Genomic DNA, 21,500 nt, shown 5'->3' with positions numbered 1-21,500 from the left:
GTGACTGTGAGTTCCTCATTATATTTCATTCTTCTGCAGTGTATCTCTTCTATGATTATGGTAGTATGAGTATGGGCAAGACACAGAAGGACTAACGAAAACCCAGTACCTCCACAATTCCCTGTATTGCCCAATTACTATGGGAAGAAACAAGAGAAACCACATTACAATATCATTGTCAGAAGGAAGTGTCTGCTAAACATTCTAATTTGTGAGGTCGGAGTCACAGCCCTATATGTCCCTCCTCAAAAGGTTTGTGGGTTTTTCCTCCCCTTATATTTCGTATTTCCTTTTTTGCAATAAAAATTGTTTCAAATATCCTCTTCAGGAACTCATATTCAAAAGAGAATATTTATTTTGTTTCATCATTATTCCGGTGGCACGTGTATTAGCACGCCACCGGCGTTTACCCTGCCCGCCCACGAGACACAGGAAGGGCCAGCCTCGCAGCCGATTGGCTGGGGGCTAATTGGTCTGGGGCCACGTGCAGGCTGCTCAGAGAAGCCCGCGCAGTCGGGACCAGGCAGCGGTCACCCACCCGCCCACCCTTTCACAGTCCGAGACTAGCTGGTCGCCTTCTGGGGCCGGGTAGGAATTTTTGCCATCAGCCTAATTGGCACATCGGTTGATGGTTTTTTGCCTACCCCGGACTGTGGAGTTAGGGGCGGAATGGGGGTTTTCCATAGGTCTTCTTGGTCACTTTAGGCAGGTGTCGTGCGGGTTTTGGGTAGGTAAGGTCATATCGGTGTACACCGCAGGGTGGCAAGGGCCGGGTGGACTCCACGCTTGGTCATGCTGGCATTCCCGGCTGGGTGGCGCAGGCTGGATGAACCTCGGCCTGGTGGTAAAGGCGCACCGCGGGTTCGCTCGGGTGGCCTGAGCTAGCTTGCCACCCTGCCCCTTCGGGGTGACAATGAAGGGGGCGGCAGGCTTGTACTGACGCTGCCCTGAGTCTGGTGTGGTCGCCCAAATCACTATAGGGGGAAGTAGACGGGCAGCTCCGTTTCCCCCATGTAGAACCCACATGACTTATTTGTTAGGCCCTGTTGCAATCTGAAGTATATTTAAATAGTTAATAAAGTGGCCCTTTGTACCATATACCCTTGCCTGTGTCTTTATTGGGGGGTGCTGGGTAAATAGCTATGCACATTCTTTCTACTCTGAGATACTTTATTATGCAAAATGGGGGGAAAAAAACAACACCTAGCATAACTCCCTTTAGTGTCAATTGCACTTCTCTCTTATTCGCTTAGTTTTAAAAAAGGTGAAAGAAAAAGTCAGGTGTAAAGACCCTCTAATAGGGTAAACATTTCTTCAAATAATTAAAAACAAACAAACAAACAAACTTCATAACCCACAGAGTCTCCCTACCTGTGGAATCTTGTAGATGCCTAGGACAACAGCCATGTTTCGGGAGATTTCGGAGTCCAGTCCTCCAATGATGCCAATCAAATTATTTTGCTTGTCACATTTGAAGTTGGGAATGACCCTTTTTTGAATGGAAAGAAGATTCAAGGTGTTCTGATAAGTCATTCTTTCATTTACATAACTATCATAGATTTGGAATCCCAGGCTGACATTGGGCAAAATCTCAGAGTTGTCGTTGATCTCCTTGACAGCAAATACCAAGGACAGGACATGCTGGTAACACTTTGGCTTTGCACTAAAGGGAGAAATAAATTATGTATCAAGAGATATTGAACCAGATGCAAACAAGTCGTTTCAGAGCATGACACTGTATTCAGCGTACTAAATGCTACCTATGGGCACACCCTTAAAAAACAGAGGCAAAAATCTTGTAAATGTCTTAAAGAGCTCCACTTTCCAAGCTCTTTAGGTTCGAATGGACAGTCTTCACAGTGAAGCTGTGTTTCTTCCCCGTTAAATTTAGAGAAATCTACAAGGAAAGGGATATATCCTTTGGGTCTTCAGATAGTTTGGAAATAAAATATGAGCATAAGACTGTGGATACTATGTTCAAGTCAATTCAGTTGATCTTAGTGGGATTTTTAAGGACAAATTTTTTCGTTTCCCCACTTGAAATAATGTGTCAAAAAGTGGTTCACTTTGTGTCTGAGTTATACCCATTGTGCCATACAAAATAAGAACTCCACATTGCTATAAAATTGCAGGAGCACGGTTGCCCACTATAACGAGAAGTCAACTGCCTTCTGGGTTCTGAAGAAGATGATCTAAATGCTGTGTTGTTTGATGAAGCTGTATGTAATGCCTGGGAGCCAAATCCTATCCAATTTTCTAGTGCTGGTGCAGCTGTGCCAATGGGGCATGCACTGCATTCTGTGATGGGAGGCAGTCACAGAGGCCTCCTTAAGGTATGGGAACATTTGTTCCCTGACCTTGGGGCTGCATTGCAGCTGCACTGGCACTGGAAAATTGGATAGGATTGGGCCCTGAGTCTCAACCTCATCTGATTTCCTAAACCCTATACATTGACTGGCTCTGGACCATAACTAAGGTGTAATTTTAAATATAACAAAATTAAATGGAAGATATGTTTACCAAATGGGGAAAAAACAGGGTTATGTAGTGGTTCAGGAGTTGAACTTAGACATGGAATATTCAGGTTCAAATCCCTACCCAGTCACAAAGTTTCCTGGGTGACCTTGGGCCAATCTTGATATCTCAACCTCACCTATCTCACATGGTTTTTGTGAGGACAAAAGGAGGCAAGGAACCATGCTTACCATCCTGAGCTCCTTGTAGGAAGGACAGTATGAAAATGTGAAAATTCAAAGTACAAGTGAAGTTAAAAAAGTGATCTATAGAAATAAACGAAGCACAAGGGAAAGAAACTTGATGCTATTCCAAGCCGATCCATTTCATTAAGAAGATTATAAATATCAGCGTGACGTACAAGGTCTGTAACTGAAACAGAAAATGAGACTGGCTGAGTACCCTTGTGGGGAGAAGCTCTGGTGCCACAGAGCAGCAAATCAGTGCATGGAAGGAGGGTGCACATGAAGTAGGTAGGAAGTGAGAAAACACACAAAATAATGCAATGTGAAGGAAAAAGCAGGACAAATTTAAACTAGGCAAAGGAGGAAGAATATAGAAAATGCAAAGGATGCTTTGTAGAAGGTAGGGCTCCTACAACCTAAACACGTGATGTTTGTAGAATATTTTCTGCAGATGTCATTGCTCATATCATATATCTGCACTAACTTCTCGTTCTGCCCCAGTCATGAAATAGTGCATGTTTCAGAGGAAAGAAAAAATTTTTTTTTTCTTACAGAAGCTCATTTATAATCATTCTGCTTGGATCTTCCATGAATGACATTTCATCAAACAAATAGGTAAACTGAGAAAGGATGGCCCCAATGATTGCATCTCCTGCCTTGTAATACTCAAAGGGTAGCTGAAAGGGATCGATCCTGGTACACTTCACAGTGTGTGGCTGCCCTCCAGTTTGTGAAAGTGACAGAAAGAGAAACAGCAAGAGAAGCATCCCTGCCTTCTTGATTCAGATGGTAAGGTTTTTCTCTTTCATGTCCAACGTCAGCTGTTCCTTCAGTCTTTACAGATGCATTGAGCGAAAGGACAGTTGGATCAAACTGATGCAATGCTGCTGGTCCAGAATCTCTCACTACCACCACCCCCATATCTGACTATAATTGGGTTCTTATAAGCAGTTTCAAGCTGTGATATTGCTTCTCTCTGTTGTCTCAGAAATTCCCTATTGGCTTTGGCAAAATGAAGAATGGATCTAGCAAGTGGAAGAAATTACAGGTTGCTGAGTTAAGTCCTTAGAGTACTGTTATTCAACATTCCGTTTAAAGAAACTGGTGCGCACACACAGTTAAAAAAAAAAGTGCAGGTTGGAGCGAAAGACATGATGTGTCCTATTAAGCCCACTTGTGTGTGTCTCTGTGCGTTCAGTGCTAACCAAAATGAGGATGTGAGGGGATCCCCTTGCTTTTATCCTAAAGCAGAAGGGAGGGCATCCTGCAGTCCTAAAATGGGACTGAAGGGGACCCCTTGCAAAGGCACCAAACTTCTATCTCCAACACGTATCACATCATATACATATATTCCTAATGCTCTTTAGACCCCATGTCTTTACAGCTGCTGCACCAGAACCGTAAGGAATTCTACTCCTGCAGGCTCACAGCCCAATCCTATCTGACCTCCCCACCAATGCAACTGCACCACTAGAGCACTTGCTTCATCCTGCTGGTCTCTTCCAGTTAAGGGAACATTTGTTTCCATGCCTGGCGGTAAACCTTCTCTGCTGTGATGGGTCTTCTCAGTTCTGTGCCAGCAATTTTGCTTGCACAAGTGGCCCCTGGAAATTGGATCAAGGTGGGGAAGTGGGATAGGATGCCAGCAAAGCTGCTGCTGCTGCTTTTACCCCCTTTCCATACTTGATACACACCCCTCTCAATCCCAGACTCTGCCCCATTCATTCCCGTCCTTGTCCCATTGCACCCACCTGCCCTCAGCTTTCACTCCTCCCAACTTACCAAATTTCTCCAGAGGCTACTGGCCTGCAAATGTAGCTACACACTCTTTGTAGTGGCAGCTTGGGCTGGGCAGAATGGCTGGTTGCCATCTGCAATGACTGTAAAGCATGCTGCAGGGTTGGGATGCAAGTTCCAATGGGACAGAAAGTCCATAGGTTGGAGGCCTCAGAAACCCATGAACTGGTGTGGGCCACCACCTGGTTGCACAACCATGCTCTAAGCACACCATTACCCAACTGCCGCATGAATGTACCTTGGGTCAGCTCTATGACTGACGCTGTCTGCACTATCATGGCTAATATAGACTCTGTGCTTCACAGCCAATGGTAAGAAAATGACCCAACACTTTGTCAATGAAACAATTGGAATGTTCTACCCAGTGGCCAGTCCTGGCAATCTGTGTGTATTTGAGGAACCAGATTCCTTATATGTGCATCCAGATGGATTGCATTGTCTAGCATGGGGTTACAGTAGCGGGGGGGGGGGGAGCAGAAAGAAACAGATAGGAAGAAAGTTAAGAGAGGCCTGTGGAGGACAGCTGTGGCTATAGGTGTGGTGAATCTCACATATTCAGCCCTCATGTTTTCACAGCCTGGGTATTCATAAATGACAGTTGCACTTGTCAGAAATGGGTAGCACATTTTTTTTACTGGGAGATTTGGAGTGGGCCCTACATTCCTTGTTGGGGTGATGGGTGAGGGGGTGCTAATTACCAGGCTAGCTCTCCCATGTGGCAGGGATAGTGTAGGAAATGGTTTAGGATTAATGCCCTGGTGTGCACCATGAGGTAAACAAAAGTCATACTGGAGATAAGAACCAGTCTTAAGAGGCTGGAACTATTCTTAAGATGATACGGATACTGGAGATACATTAATTAGCCAAAGGAAACAAAGAACTGTAAGTTAACAATGGGAAAAGTTAACAATGAATGAATGAACTGTGAAAGAAGGAAGTGCCCATGAATATGCTGTCAAAATTTTTCCTCCAGTTAATGATTACTATTTAGAAAAGGGAACAAAGCGAGCAATGGAAATGCTCAGATTCTACTACTTTTTCCGAATCAGCTGCTCTTTGTGGTTCAGCTAAGGTCTCAGGATAATAATGTAGCATTTGGGGGAAAAAATAAATACCAGTAATCCAGCACTAGAAGACAAAATGGAGAAGATCTCCACGGCCACAACAGATTTGCCCTTGGTGCTCAGATAAGATGGAACAAATGAGAACCAGACGCTGCAAAAAACCAACATGCTGAAAGTGATGAATTTGGCTTCATTGAAACTGTCAGGCAATTTCCTGGCCAGGAAAGCCACAGTAAAGCTGACAGTAGCCAGAATTCCCATATAACCCAGAACACAATAAAACATGGTGAGTGATCCCTCATTGCATTCCGCTATGATCTCTTCAGTCAGGGAGTGCATGTCCAAATCTGGGAATGGAGGAGCAGTACATAGCCAAACAGCACAAATACTGGCTTGAATCATGGAACAGGAAAGGACAATAGAGGTGGCCAATCTTTTCCCCACCCATTTTCTCATCCTGGATCCTGGCTTGGTGGCCATGAAAGCCAGAACTACAGTGATGGTTTTTGCTAAGACACAAGAAACAGCCACTGAGAAGACGACACCAAAAGATGTTTGACGTAAATAACACACAACTGTCTGAGGCTGACCAATAAATAGCAAGGAGCAGAGAAAGCAAAGTAATAGGGAGACAAGGAGAGAGTAGGTGAGGTCCCGATTGTTGGCTTTGACGATGGGAGTATTCTTGTTCTTGATGAAAATAGCCAGCACCAAAACTGTGACCAGAGAAAAAGAGAGACTTGTGAAAAGTAGAGTCATTCCCAATGTTTCTGAGAAAGAGAGGAAGTTGATCCGTTTGGGAAGGCATTGATCTTGGTTCTTGTCTGAAAATTGATCTTCTGGGCATTTAAAGCAGTCATCCATGTCTGAAAAATAAAACAGATAAGTCATTTAAAAAAAATATTCTTTCAAAAATCTTTTGTGTCCCGTGAATTATATGTGTGTCTAGTGCCTAGAATTCTCCCCTGAAACCACCTAATGTCCCTTCGTATCACAGCAAGAACCTGCTGTCCCACTTCAGTAGAGATCAACTCCCTGATCACTGCAATTGGTATTTCCAGGTGGAAAAAAGTCCCAGAAAAGTGGGCGAGTGTATTTTGTAGCAGGCAGGTAGACATCAATCGGGCTGCAGATGCAAAGTGACGTCCCCATCATCAATGTGCATGTTCAGCCCCTTCCACACTCATTTTTTCTTTGTGCTTCTTATTTGTTTGGCAAAATACATACACCTGAATATCTTGAATGAAGTGTAGCTATGCACATAGTTGAATTATTTCATTTTTTTAATGCTCTTTTAAATCCTGAAGAAGACCCGACTACCATGCTCTGACCTATATTTTACCAAAGCTTTCATTGGGACTCCAGGGGGTCTTGGCTCTGAAATGCTGCTCTGCTTCCTATGAAGGAATCCTAGTCTTACAGGACAATCCATGGCATGGATAATTAGAAGCAGGTCCCATTCAGTTCAAACATTTTGCCAGCTTTTAGATTGTCTCAAGAAAATGTACGTCTCCTACCCTTCAGATCTGAAATCTTCCCATCTGCACATTTCACACAGTCATAGCAACAAAATGGCTGTCCCTCCTTCGTTTTCCTGTGGTAACCTGGATGGCAGTTGTCATTGCACACGGCAAGGGGCAATGCCTAGTCATAAGAGAGGAGAAAATGGATGGCTTTCATACCATTAAAAGCTTATGGCAGGAGGTCTGGTCTAGAGGGTAGAGCCTCCATTTGCCTGAAGATAACATCCGCAGATCGCCAGTTTGAGGCCACCGGCACCGTGCGACCTTGAAGCAGCTGACAAGCTGAGCCCAGTTATTCTTTCTGCTCTGAGCGTGGGAGGATGGAGGCCAGAATGTGAAATCAGATCAGAAAGAAACATCTGAATGTTGTAGTTCTTGAAAGATAGAACCTTCTTTCAATTGTAAAAATCCATGTGGGGATTTAAATAGCCTGCCTACATAAACCGCCTTGAATAAAGTCTGAGGAGAAATCTGAGGACCAAGAAAGGCGGTATATAAATACCTGTATTATTAATATTATTATTATTATTATTATTATTATTATTATTATTATTATTATTATTATTATTATTGAAAATACCAAGTTTCCATTGCACTAGAGATGTGAGGGTTATTAACTGAAGGGAAGGTTCCCATTGGGGAACAGTGATCATGCTGCGATCCGTTTTGACGTGCACGTTGGGGGAAGAATACCAGGCAAATCTCTCACAAAAACCCTTGACTTCCGACGGGCGGACTTCCCTCAAATGAGGAGGCTGGTTAGAAGGAGGTTGAAAGGGAAGGTAAAAAGAGTCCAGTCTCTCCAGAGTGCATGGAGGCTGCTTAAAACAACAGTAATAGAGGCCCAGCAGAGGTGTATACCGCAAAGAAAGAAGGGTTCCACTAAATCCAGGAGAGTGCCCGCATGGCTAACCAGCCAAGTTAGAGAGGCTGTGAAGGGCAAGGAAGCTTCCTTCCGTAAATGGAAGTCTTGCCCTAATGAAGAGAATAAAAAGGAACATAAACTGTGGCAAAAGAAATGTAAGAAGGTGATAGGGGAGGCCAAGCGAGACTATGAGGAACGCATGGCCAGCAACATTAAGGGGAATAATAAAAGCTTCTTCAAATATGTTAGAAGCAGGAAACCCGCCAGAGAAGCGGTTGGCCCTCTGGATGGTGAGGGAGGGAAAGGGGAGATAAAAGGAGACTTAGAGATGGCAGAGAAATTAAATGAGTTCTTTGCATCTGTCTTCACGGCAGAAGACCTCGGGCAGATACCGCTGCCCGAACGGCCCCTCCTAACCGAGGAGTTAAGTCAGATAGAGGTTAAAAGAGAAGATGTTTCAGACCTCATTGATAAATTAAAGATCAATAAGTCACCGGGCCCTGATGGCATACACCCAAGGGTTATTAAGGAATTGAAGAATGAAGTTGCAGATCTCTTGACTAAGGTATGCAACTTGTCCCTCAAAACGGCCACGGTACCAGAAGATTGGAGGATAGCAAATGTCACGCCTATTTTTAAAAAGGGAAAGAGGGGGGACCCGGGAAACTATAGGCCGGTCAGCCTAACATCTATACCGGGTAAGATGGTGGAATGCCTCATCAAAGATAGGATCTCAAAACACATAGACGAACAGGCCTTGCTGAGGGAGAGTCAGCATGGCTTCTGTAAGGGTAAGTCTTGCCTCACAAACCTTATAGAATTCTTTGAAAAGGTCAACAGGCATGTGGATGCGGGAGAACCCGTGGACATTATATATCTGGACTTTCAGAAGGCGTTTGACACTGTCCCTCACCAAAGGCTACTGAAAAAACTCCACAGTCAGGGAATTAGAGGACAGGTCCTCTCCTGGATTGAGAACTGGTTGGAGGCCAGGAAGCAGAGAGTGGGTGTCAATGGGCAATTTTCACAATGGAGAGAGGTGAAAAGCGGTGTGCCCCAAGGATCTGTCCTGGGACCGGTGCTTTTCAACCTCTTCATAAATGACCTGGAGACAGGGTTGAGCAGTGAAGTGGCTAAGTTTGCAGATGACACCAAACTTTTCCGAGTGGTAAAGACCAGAAGTGATTGTGAGGAGCTCCAGAAGGATCTCTCCAGACTGGCAGAATGGGCAGCAAAATGGCAGATGCGCTTCAATGTCAGTAAGTGTAAAGTCATGCACATTGGGGCAAAAAATCAAAACTTTAGATATAGGCTGATGGGTTCTGAGCTGTCTGTGACAGATCAGGAGAGAGATCTTGGGGTGGTGGTGGACAGGTCGATGAAAGTGTCGACCCAATGTGCGGCGGCAGTGAAGAAGGCCAATTCTATGCTTGGGATCATTAGGAAGGGTATTGAGAACAAAACGGTTAGTATTATAATGCCGTTGTACAAATCTATGGTAAGGCCACACCTGGAGTATTGTGTCCAGTTCTGGTCGCCGCATCTCAAAAAAGACATAGTGGAAATGGAAAAGGTGCAAAAGAGAGCGACTAAGATGATTTCGGGGCTGGGGCACCTTCCTTATGAGGAAAGGCTACGGCGTTTGGGCCTCTTCAGCCTAGAAAAGAGACGCTTGAGGGGGGACATGATTGAGACATACAAAATTATGCAGGGGATGGACAGAGTGGATAGGGAGATGCTCTTTACACTCTCACATAATACCAGAACCAGGGGACATCCACTAAAATTGAGTGTTGGGCGGGTTAGGACAGACAAAAGAAAATATTTCTTTACTCAGCGCGTGGTCGGTCTGTGGAACTCCTTGCCACAGGATGTGGTGCTGACGTCTAGCCTAGACGCCTTTAAAAGGGGATTGGACGAGTTTCTGGAGGAAAAATCCATTATGGGGTACAAGCCATGATGTGTATGCGCAACCTCCTGATTTTAGGAATGGGTTAAGTCAGAATGCCAGATGTAGGGGAGGGCACCAGGATGAGGTCTCTTGTTATCTGGTGTGCTCCCTGGGGCATTTGGTGGGCCGCTGTGAGATACAGGAAGCTGGACTAGATGGGCCTATGGCCTGATCCAGTGGGGCTGTTCTTATGTTCTTATGTTCTTAAGGTTCAACTCTTGAATGGTTTTGTAAACTCAAAACTGGACAAGAACTTAGCTTCTGAGAAAGCACAGAGGGGTTAACATTAGATTTCAAAGAAGTCTTTCAGAAAATGTTTGCCTCAGTACTTAAAACTGGATCTTTTCCATTGTTTCGTTGAACATCTCTTCTTCTGGTCATGTTCAAAATTATAGGATCGCTCCATTAAAAAAAAAAAAGATGCTAGTAGATGGGAAGGATTATCAAGGGTCAGCAATGAAGCATTTTCCCATTTAGATTTATATTACATACTTACTAGTGAATCTCACCTGGTTAAACATATGATGCCACGTGACGCCCTCCTCATTAATGGCAAATTCTTTGCCTTGTGGAGCCTGCGGATCCATCCATCCTATTTTCACTTTTGAGAAGCTTTGGTTTGGGAAAGTCACCCAGTTGATGATATCGTATCCCGCAGCTAATTCCCCATTCTCATTAAAGAGGACAGTGTCCCCAGCACTGTTGTTAAATGAGATGCTTCTCAGGAAAGCGTGAAGCTGAATTGAAATAAGCAAAACACTCATTTTATAAATCAATCCCCCTTTCTGCAGCCTCCTTGCCCTTTCTGTCCTTGGACATGAGATAGCACAGGTCTGAGGAACTCATTGCAGAACAGGAGGCTCATGAAGATGTAAGGGGATTAAAAAACCCTTTCACTCACTTCATAAAAACATAAGAATAGCCCCACTGGAACAGGCCATAGGCTCATCTAGTCCAGCTTCCTGTATCTCACAGTGGCCCACCAAATGCCCTAGGGAGCACACCAGATAACAAGAGACCTCATCCTGGTGCCCTCCCTTGCATCTGGCATTCTGACATAACCCATTTCTAAAATCAGGAGGTTGCGCATACACATCATGGCTTGTACCCCGTAATGGATATTTCCTCCAGAAACTTGTCCAATCCCCTTTTAAAGCCTTCTAGGCTAGACGCCAGCACCACATCCTGTGGCAAGGAGTTCCACAGACAAGCCACAAGCTGAGTAAAAAAATATTTTCTTTTTTCTGTTCTAACTCTCCCAACACTCAATTTTAGTGGCTGTCCCCTGGTTTTGGTGTTATGTGAGAGTGTAAAGATCATCTCTCTATGCACTCTGTCCATCCCCTGCATAATTTTGTATGTCTCAATCATGTACCCCCTCAGGCGCCTCTTTTCTAAGCTGAAGAGGCCCAAACTCCATAGCCTTTCCTCATAAGGAAGGTGCCCCAGCCCCGTAATCATCTTAGTCGCTCTCTTTGGCACCTTTTCCATTTCCACTATGTCTTTTTTGAGATGCGGCGACCAGAACTGGACACAATACTCCAGGTGTGGCCTTACCATCGATTTGTCCAACAGCATTATAATATTATAATATAAAGGTGGGATAAAAATAAAGTTTTATTATTATTATTTATTATTAGCCGTTTTATTTTCAATACCTTTTGTAATGAGCCCAAGCATAAAATTGGCCTTCTTCACTGCCGCTGCACATTGGGTCGACACTTTCATTGACCTGTCCACCACCATCCCAAGATCTCTCTCCTGATCTGTCACACACAGCTCAGAATCCATCAGCTTATATCTAAAGTTTTGATTTTTTGCCCCAATCTGCATGACCTTACACTTACTGACATTGAAGCGCATCTGCCATTTTGCTGCCCATTCTGCCAGTCTGGAGAGATCCCTCTGGAGCTCCTCACAATCACTTCTGGTCTTCACCACTCGGAAAAGTTTGGTGTCGTCTGCAAACTTAGCCACCTCACTGCTCACCCCTGTCTCCAGGTTATTTATGAAGAGGTTGAAAAGCACCGGTCCCAGGACAGATCCTTGGGGCACACCGCTTTTCACTTCTCTCCATTGTGAAAATTGCCCATTGACACCCACTCTCTGTTTCCTGGTCTTCAACCAGTTCTCAATCCATGAGAGGACCTGTCCTCTAATTTCCTGACTGTGGAGTATTTTCAGTAGCCTTTGGTGAGGGACCATGTCAAACGCCTTCTGAAAGTCCAGATATATAATGTCTATGAGTTCTCCCGCATCCACATGCCTGTTGACCTTTTCAAAGAATTCTAAAAGGTTTGTGAGGCAAGACTTACCCTTACAGAAGCCATGCTGATTCTCCCTCAGCAAGGCCTGTTCATCTATGTGTTTTGAGATTCTATTTTTGATGAGGCATTCCACCATCTTACCTAGTATAGATGTTAGGCTGACCGGCCTATAGTTTCCCGGGTCCCCCCTCTTTCCCTTTTTAAAGAAAGGCATGACATTTGCTATCCTCCAAACTTCTGGCACCATGGCTGTTTTGAGGGACAAGTTGCATATTTTAGTCAAGGGATCAGCAACTTCATTCTTCAATTCCTTAATAACTCTTGGGTGGATGCCATCAGGGCCAGTGACTTATTGATTTTTAATTTATCAATGAGGTCTGAAACATCTTCTCTTTTAACCTCTATCTGACTTAATTCCTTGGTCAGGAGGGGCCGTTCGGGCAGCGGTATCTGCCCGAGGTCTTCTGCCATGAAGACAGATGCAAAGAACTCATTTAATTTCTCTGCCATCTCTAAGTCTCCTTTTATCTCCCCTTTCCCTCCCTCACCATCCAGAGGGCCAACCGCTTCTCTGGCGGGTTTCCTGCTTCTAACATATTTGAAGAAGCTTTTATTATTCCCCTTAATGTTGCTGGCCATGCGTTCCTCATAGTCTCTCTTGGCCTCCCGTATCACCTTCTTACATTTCTTTTGCCACAGTTTATGTTCCTTTTTATTCTCCTCATTAGGGCAAGACTTACATTTATGGAAGGAAGCTTCCTTGCCCTTTACAGCCTCTCTAACTTGGCTCATTAGCCATGCGGGCACCCTCCTGGATTTAGTGGAGCCCTTCTTTCTTTGTGGTATACACCTCTGCTGGGCCTCTATTACTGTTGTTTTAAGCAGCCTCCATGTGCTCTGGAGAGAATGGACTTTTTTTACCTTCCCTTTCAACCTCCTTCTAACCAGCCTCCTCATTTGAGGGAAGTCCGCCCGTTGGAAGTCAAGGGTTTTTGTGAGAGATTTGCCTGGTATTCTTCCCCCGATGTGCTTGTCGAAATGGATCGCAGCATGATCACTGTTCCCCAATGGCTCAGCAACATTGACATTTCTAACCAGGTCCTGAGTACCACACAATATTAAATCCAGAGTCACCTGTCCTCTGGTGGGCTCCATAAATAGCTGCTCTAAGGCACAGTAATTTAGCATGTCAAGGAATCCAGTCTCCTTTTCATGACCAGAACACAAATTGACCCAGTCTATATGAGGATAATTGAAGTCCCCCATGATTACAACCCTGTCCCTCCTTGTCATCTCCCTGATCTGTTTCCTTCACAATCTGTCCCCCTCCCACTGGATACAACATGCCCATTTTTTGGTGCAGCTGCACCACCGGGGGGGGGGGGGTATGGGATAGTTAAAGTATGAAAAGTTTTTGTGTTTTCTTGTTTTTTTTTTTTGTTATGGAAAATCAGATTGAGGCACCAACATAAAGCAAAGCTGGAATGTGAAAGTCTCATTAAACCAGAGTCCCAATCAAGATGATATCACTTTTTATTACTGTAGATCAGCCATTTTCAAGCACAGTGCCATGGCACATTGGTGTGCCACGAGTGGTCCACAGGTGTTCCACAGGAATTTGGGGGGAAGGTGATATATTAGTAGGGCCAGTGGGGAAGTGAGCCCCCCACAGGCAGCATGGTGTGCCTTGTCAACTGACAAAAACCTGATGGTGTGTCTTGACAATTTTAGTGGCTTGTCAGTGTGCCGTGAGATGAAAAGGGTTCAAAATGGCTGCTATAGATACTTGGCTACAGGGCGAGAAAAAGTATTGTGTTTTGTGTCTACTTCTGAGTCTGCTGTGCAATTACTTCCATCATCTAGTCATAAGAAGAGAATTGTTCTGAATGTGAAACATTACCTTCCAAGCTTGTACATGCAGAGGATGCCATCTACTCCTCTCAATCCTTGCACTGAGCTTTGACTTGGCTGTGTGCAACTTATGTAAAGCATGTGCTGTGGCATAGATTGCATTGTAGATGCTGTAGCTTTGACCCACCATATTCATTTCAAAAAGAGTCCCTGGAAGACTTTCCAGCTTTTCTTGCCCAGTGCATGCATCAGTTCTCCCTTCAATTTCATAAAAGTCAGAAAACACGCAGTTGAATGCCTGTTCCCAGAAGATCCTGAGAAAGCCATCTCCTTTGGAAGAGTGAGGGTGTAAGCTCTGGAGGAACTGTGTAAAACCCAGAACTTCTTTGGAGTGAATTGCAAAAGACAAAGTGCCATCAAAGGTTTGTATGTCATAAGCCCTGTGCAGTGCATCTGCTGCAAAATTCCACTGGGCTGTCATTAGCCACACTTTCCCAATGGAAAACTTGGTATCACCTTCAAATATGGAATGCAGGTAGATCAACCATGTCAAACATATTGTGGTATGATGACTTGCATTTACAACATATACTTTGGTGTCAGAACTCAGTATTGAAATAGCCTTGGCCCGTAGGGATTCCAATGAAGTCAATGTTTCTATAGCTCGAGCGATTGCTGGTGTTTTTTCACTGAAGGCTGTACAGATTCCATTCTGAGAAAGCTTTGACATCAGGGTCTGGACAAACTTTTCCCCATTCTCATCATCAGCTGTTATGAGTCCAACCCACGTCCACTGGAAATGCAGAAGTAAATGGACAATCCCTCTGTACTGATGTTCTTCGTTGGGGATCATCCGGTAGAAGGAAGGTAGATGAATTTTGACATTCATCACTGGAGCTAATACACAGTATGCAATCTAAGTTTGAAGAAGAAGAAGAAGATTACAGCAAGGGCTAGGATTACTAATAAATTGTTAGGATCCCTTCCAAATATATGCTGCTTTGAGACTCCAAGGAAAAATTTGATTCTATAAGACAGTGGTTCTCTAATTAGCCTGAGGGTCTTGGCCCCTTCCCTCTTAAGGGATGGGGGTAGCCAGGAGGCAGGGAGGAGGCAGTGGCACGATCACCAGGATCACGCCACACAGGGGGGCTGCAGGGGCTTGGTGCACTTGCAGTCCGCCGGGTGTGCGGGGAGCCCTGCGTGACCCCCCAGTTTGAATACTACTGCATTAGCCTGTTCAAAGTACAGATCTGTGACATTTCCCCAAATGCAGTCACATACCATGGTAGCATCAAGTCTAATATATTTAAAATAAAATATTGAAATGAATGGGGACCCACCTGAAATTGGCTCATGACCCACCTAGTGGGTCCCGACCTACAGTTTGAGAAACACTGCTATAAGAAAATGTGTATGTTTTCACTTCCTCCTAGGACAGTAGATAATTTCTGCTTGATTTGGGCTAAAGGGCAGATATCCACTAAATATTGTCTTCTACTCTAAATGTGCCCATGGATGTGATGAGCTCATATTATATTAGAAAAATATATATTTTTTTATATATTTGTATATAAAATATACAAATTTGTATATAAATTTATGTATTTATGTTTATGTATATAAATTTATGTATAATATGTTTTATGCCCTCTCACCAGTTTTACATGATACAGCTGCATCAATAGAGGCAATCTCCCTGAGAAGAAGTGTGCAAAAAAACAACCCTGTGACTGGGTTTTAACTTATATACACCTGCTTTGGAAAAAAAAAAAAAAGTTGAGCTTGTACTATCCTTTTTAGAGATACAGCATTGCAGAATATCTTTTTTGTTGTTGTTTGTTTCAAAATGTAAAGACATCTTAATCACTTGCAGATTTTTTTTCTCAATGAGCTCAAAAAATATGAGTCATTGTACCACTTACATGAAATGAAGGGAAAAACAAAATAATTTCTTTCTCTTTAGAATGTTTTTAGTGCCTTTTATTGCACATTTTAGTGCACACTTTTCCCTTTTTTTCCCCTAAACATTTCCCAGAATTCTAAAAGGGGGAAAAGACATAATGATAAACCTTGTTTCATTTGGCAATGCCTCATAACCCATACAGTCATTCTACCTGTGGAATCTTGTAGATGCCCAAAAGAGTTGCCATCTGAAGGGACATTTCCGAGTAAAGACCTCCAATGACAGATATCAGGTTCCTTTGCTGATCACATTGGAAGTTGGGGACTACCCCTTTCTGGTTGGAAAGCAGTTTCAGGGTGTTCTGATAAGTCATTCTTTCATTTATATAACTGTCATAGATTTGGAAACCCAGACTGACATTGGGTAAGATCTCATGGTTATCATTGATCTCTTTCACCGCAAATACCAAGGACAAGACATGCTGATAGAGCTTTGGCTTTCCACTAGAGGAAGAATTAAACAATGTGTAAGGCAGAGTTGTTTGAGAGTGCTTTGTAGACATAGTGCTTTGTAAACTAAAATATCCATATCTTTAAATCTATAGAAAACAGAAATTGTAAACTCAACAAATAAGTTAAATATCACAATTTTCTAAACATTTGGGCATATGGACAAATAAGACTACATTTTTTGCAGTTTTCTTTAAGCAAATTGGCAAGAAAAGAATGTACACCGAGTTTTTGAATAAAATGTATGGACCAAAGTCAGCCTAAACTATGTGTAAGTTGATTGTGGTTGAACTTACTGTGAGTTTTTATTAGTATTTTGGTCCAATCCCAACCAATTTTCCAGCACTTATGCAGCCACAATGCACCCCTTTGGTAGGGAACAAATGTTATCTTACCATGAGGAGGCCTCCATGAGTGCCCCCCCTCCATCACAGGATGCAACACATGCCAGTGGTGGACTTCCCTAGCCCCGTGTCCAAGGCAAAGGTCTGTGATGGCGCCCCCCCCCCCACAAGATGCAACCATCCCCGTGTGCAAATAACCCATTTCATTAAAATGTTAGAAATATTAATCAGGAACTATAACATTTGTGACTGATATCACAATTGAGAGTGGGTGAGAGGCCTCATTGGAAGAACCTGTGGTCCCATATGGCCTCAAACACAGGAGGCTGGAAGTCCACTAAAAGCACACAGGAGGAGGATGATAATGAAGTTGCAAAGAAGTGATAAGACTGATATGATACAGTGATGCGAGGGGGGAACAGATAGAATATAGAGTGGACAAGTGGAGGGCAAAAGCTTTTTTAGAAGGTAGAGCTTCTAGATCTATCATAACCCTCAATATGTGACAAGGTACTTGCAGAACGTTTCTGAAGGTATTACTGCTTGGATCGCCCATCTCTACTGTCAGTGCCGCTATCCTGGACTAGTGTATGTTTAGAAAGAAAGAGAAGTGTTTCCTTACTAAAGTTCATTGAGAATCATTAACTTTGGATCTTCAGTGAAAGACATTTCATCCAATAAGCAAGCAAACTGAGTCACAATGGCTCCAATGGTGACGTCTCCTGCCTTGTCATACTCGTAGGGGATCTGGGAGGGATCGATCCTGGCACACAAAGCAGTGTGTGGCTGGCCTTCCATTTCAGGCAGCTGCAGAAATAATATCAGAATCAACAGTGTCCTTGCATTCTCAGGGCTAATCATGGTCCAGATGATACCATTTTTTTCCCCTCTCTTAAGCAACATTAACAAATTTTTCAATCTCTTTGCAGTATTTGCTCAGAGTGATATAGTTCTGCCTGTCCAGGTTTTCTCACCCCATATCCGACTGCTGCAAGGATGTCTTATGGCAGCTTTCAAGCTGGCCTGTTGCTCCTGTCTACTGCATAAGAAACAGCATGTTGTTTTTGGCAAGCTGATGGATGAATCCCAGCAATTGGATCTAATGACAGGTTTCTGCATCAAGTCTCTGGAGTATTGTGATGTTCAAGATGATACTTGAAGCAGAATTGAAATGAAAACATGCCCCCCACACACACACAGAACAGTAGCATAGCAGACAGGGGCAGTTTGCCCTGGATGCCATGCCTCGGGGGAATGGGTGTACTGCTGTAGCCCCCACCGAGTGAAGGCCTCTGCTGCTGTGCCAGTGAAGTGCCCTGTCATGCCACCCCTGGGTCCAAATGGCCACAAAAGCAATTTAGTCACCAAATTGCTTCTGGGTACTATGCACTAGGCCAAGCCACCCACCTGGTGGTGCATGCAAAGGCAAGACCACTGTTTCAGGGACATCACCACTATTTTGAAATGGATCAGGAATCAATATACTCCTGGACAGATATAATGTAGCATAGGGTTTGGTGGGGAATGATTCGGGTGACTGACAGGGTCAGAAAAAAGATAACTTGGGGAGAACCATCTCCAGCGCTGTGCCTGCGGTAAAGGCTCACAAACACGCATTTTAAGCCTTTATTAAACCATACCCTGCACCTTGAGAGTTTCTGTCATTCCTCTTCTCTAATAGGACATTCAAATTGAACCACCACTACCACCCCCAGGACATGTAAATGAGTATTCTCTTTTATGGAGAAGATCATTATACTGTGTGCATTTGTGTTGGTTTCAGATCGATCTATCGATCGATCGATCGATCGATCGATCGATCGATCTATCTATCTATCTATCTATCTATCTATCTATCTATCTATCTATCTATCTATCTATCTATCTATAGGGTAGATTTGGAGGGTGTGTTTTGAAAGTCTTTGTTTCACCAAAAGTTTTGGGGATGTTGGGAGATACAGAAGGCTGCAGGCAACTATGGACACCACACCTGATGTATATATTCAAACATTTATTGAAGTGCACAAACACAGAAATGGACATGTCTGGAACTTGGAGGAGAGAAGTTAGCACTCAAAAAACAGGCTTTAGCTGAATCACAGAATAAACCCTCCCTTCTCTTGTCACTCAAATAGCCTTCTTATACCAATTCCCTCAGTGATGCCAGGCCAAGATGACTCCAAGTCAGTAGAATGATATGCCTCTTTCATATACCGTCCCTCACTGACAGGCTCTCTCTTGTTGTGCTTTCTCAGACTGCCCTGATTGACTGCTCTTGCCGGCAGCCCCAGACTTGACCGGCAGCCCAATCCTATGCTGCCCAAAGCCCTGGGCTGCAGCGGTGCAAAAATGGCTGCTGTTGCATCCAGTGGATGCCAGGCAGCTGATAGTGGATCACAGCATCTCCTTGGGGGAAGGGGACATTTGTCTGCTTCCTCCGGGTAAGGAAGGATGCCCCACAATGGGGCTACTCAACCCTGCAATGCCATTTAGCCAGCACAGAGTAAAGTCCCCTGATGCGGGATCCTAAATCCAGCAGAGCTGATCCTCCCCCACCCACCCTACTCGTCTCCCCACCCTGCCTTCTCCTGCACTCCCCTGCTCCAAAATCCCTCCCCCACACCCCCACTCACCGTTCCGCCACCCGGTGCTCACCTGGATCGCCAGGTGGCATCTGGCCGGCCTCCACTGGCACTGGAACAGTGTAGTGCAGAGTAGCGGCTCCGAATGTCGCATATGTGGTTTACGGTGCTGACCCAGAGGGAACAGGCTCCTTCTGTAGAGGCTGCACCTCTGCACACCTCTGTCCTCTAAGGCAGGGGTCTCCAAACTTTTTGGCCAGAGGGCCGCATCAAATATCTGGCATGGTGTTAAAGGCCAAAAAAAAATTTAAATACAAAATTTAAATAAATCAATTGGAGATGAATCTTAGAAGAGTGAATAAATGAATGGGCTCATTCATTCAACCTCTCTGGCCCTCAGAACACCCTCCAGACACAATCAGAGCACAGTTCTGGTCATATTCAGTTCAGTGGGCCAGAGGCTTTCAGGGGACAAGAGGTTGGATGCGGGCCAGAAAGAGGCTTGCTGCATGCCACATGTGGCCCCCAGGCTGGTGTTTGGAGACCCCTGCTCTAAGGGGACCCACCCTCTTCATGTAAAGAGGGAGTTGCCAACCCCCAGCAGGCCAAATGCCACTTTTTATGCACATAATCTTGAATGTGCCACAGCCACCTGATTTCGGCCCTCTCTATACGTGCTCAGGTGGTGTTGTGTGTCCTCATGAGTTGCTGAGCCTCTGCAACTTATCTTTGTTCTGCCCTCTGTTGCTCCCTTTCTTGGCTTTGAGCTGGGAGGAGCTCTGTGCATTAGCGGCCATAGTGCTCTGTGTCCTGGCATGGCCATGACTGGTGACTCTGTGAGTGCCACTTTGAAAGTTTCTACATGCCGTGGGTTGGCCACACCTGCTCTAAAGGTGGAAATTTCTCACTCAGATCCACTGGCAGTCTCCTTTCCTGCTTCAACCTTTCCTGTCATGTTGACCCCCTTTGTCTTTTCCTTATAAGGAGTATTTGTAAATTTAACCCTTATTTTCTCAGGAAAAATTCTCTTGTAACCCACTGAAATAAAACTTTTTTCATAAAAATCAGAGGCTTTAAGTTCTCACTTAAGTCACATAAATAGGTTTTGGCAGGAAAAATCTTTTACTGCTTACTGAGGGAAGTTTTTGATCTTTTAAACTGTTCTCAACAAGTGTACATCTTCCTTTCACCTATACCGACCGCTTTACATGATGAGCCATTTCAGTCCATAGTCACACATTCATCTTTTGTTCTTTGGGTGCACCACCTTGTCCCCCCAGCAGCTCACCACCCACTTGCTCTGCTGCCTCCCCCCAGTCAGTGGCATAACTAAGGCATATATCTGCAACCTGCGGTCAAAGAAGATTTTGTAGCCCCCCCATGACAAAATCAAATTTAATTAAATAAATAAAAAGTTATTGGTTCCATGCTGTATCATAAGGGCTGCTAGCGCGCCTGTATGGCATGCTGGCAAAGATTGCCATGCCTGCCCCCATCAGCTGGCAGCAGGGCTTGTTGCCAGCTGATTGGCTGGCTAGCCTGAGGGGGCGGGACAGCTGGCTAGATCTAGTGCGCAGGCGCTAGATCTAGCTCAGTTTGTTCCTGGAAGCAACCCGAGCAGTCGCTTCCTCCGGAACGAGGGGGAGGCTGCCCTACGAAAGGGCTTGGAGCGCCGTGAGTCGCGCTTCCAAACTCTTGTCTTCCCCGATGGTCCCACGTAGGGGGTAGTGGGCAAAGGGAGCCTCTCCAGGCCGGAACTGCGGGCCCGGCCAGCTGTGTGCCCAGCGCTGCGGTTGGAGGCTTTGGCCTCCACCCGCCTCACAGACGGCAGCTGCGGAGTAGGGCTCGCCGGCTGTGCTCCCCGTGCTGCCTCCGCACCTGCGGGCGGCAGCGGCGGCTGGGGCGGGACTGCTCGGCCATGCCCACACTGTGGTGGCTGGGGGCTACGGGCTCTACACGCCTTCCGGGGGGCGATGGCTCAGGGCTACAGGCTCTGCGCGCCTTCTGAGCGGTGGCGGCTGAGGCGTGCCTGCTCAGCCGTGCTCCCCGCGCTGTGGCTGGGGGGCTGCTGGCTCCGCGCGTCTGCAGGTGGCGGCGGCGGCGGCGGCGGTGGCGGGACCACTCAGCCGCGCCCCCAGTATG

At 45.0% G+C, this 21,500-nt stretch overlaps 1 protein-coding gene across 1 annotated transcript; it reads right to left on the bottom strand.

The window, feature by feature from the left end:
- Positions 1-5,563: 5,563 nt before the first annotated feature.
- On the bottom strand, positions 5,564-21,278 carry LOC136653276 (vomeronasal type-2 receptor 26-like). Its single transcript, XM_066630186.1, has 7 exons — positions 21,237-21,278; positions 17,399-17,583; positions 16,135-16,426; positions 14,205-14,933; positions 10,409-10,636; positions 7,078-7,204; positions 5,564-6,426 (listed from the first exon to the last, which is right to left on the bottom strand). The coding sequence occupies exons 1-7, from the start codon at positions 21,276-21,278 to the stop codon at positions 5,564-5,566; spliced, it is 2,466 nt and encodes an 821-aa protein (XP_066486283.1).
- Between the last annotated feature and the right edge of the window lie 222 nt (positions 21,279-21,500).

The sequence above is a fragment of the Tiliqua scincoides genome, chromosome 5 (genome assembly GCF_035046505.1).
Source record: "Tiliqua scincoides isolate rTilSci1 chromosome 5, rTilSci1.hap2, whole genome shotgun sequence".
NCBI classification, from domain to species: domain Eukaryota; kingdom Metazoa; phylum Chordata; class Lepidosauria; order Squamata; family Scincidae; genus Tiliqua; species Tiliqua scincoides.
Note: the sequence above shows the minus strand (reverse complement) of the source record. Positions and strands in the feature narration are given on the sequence as shown.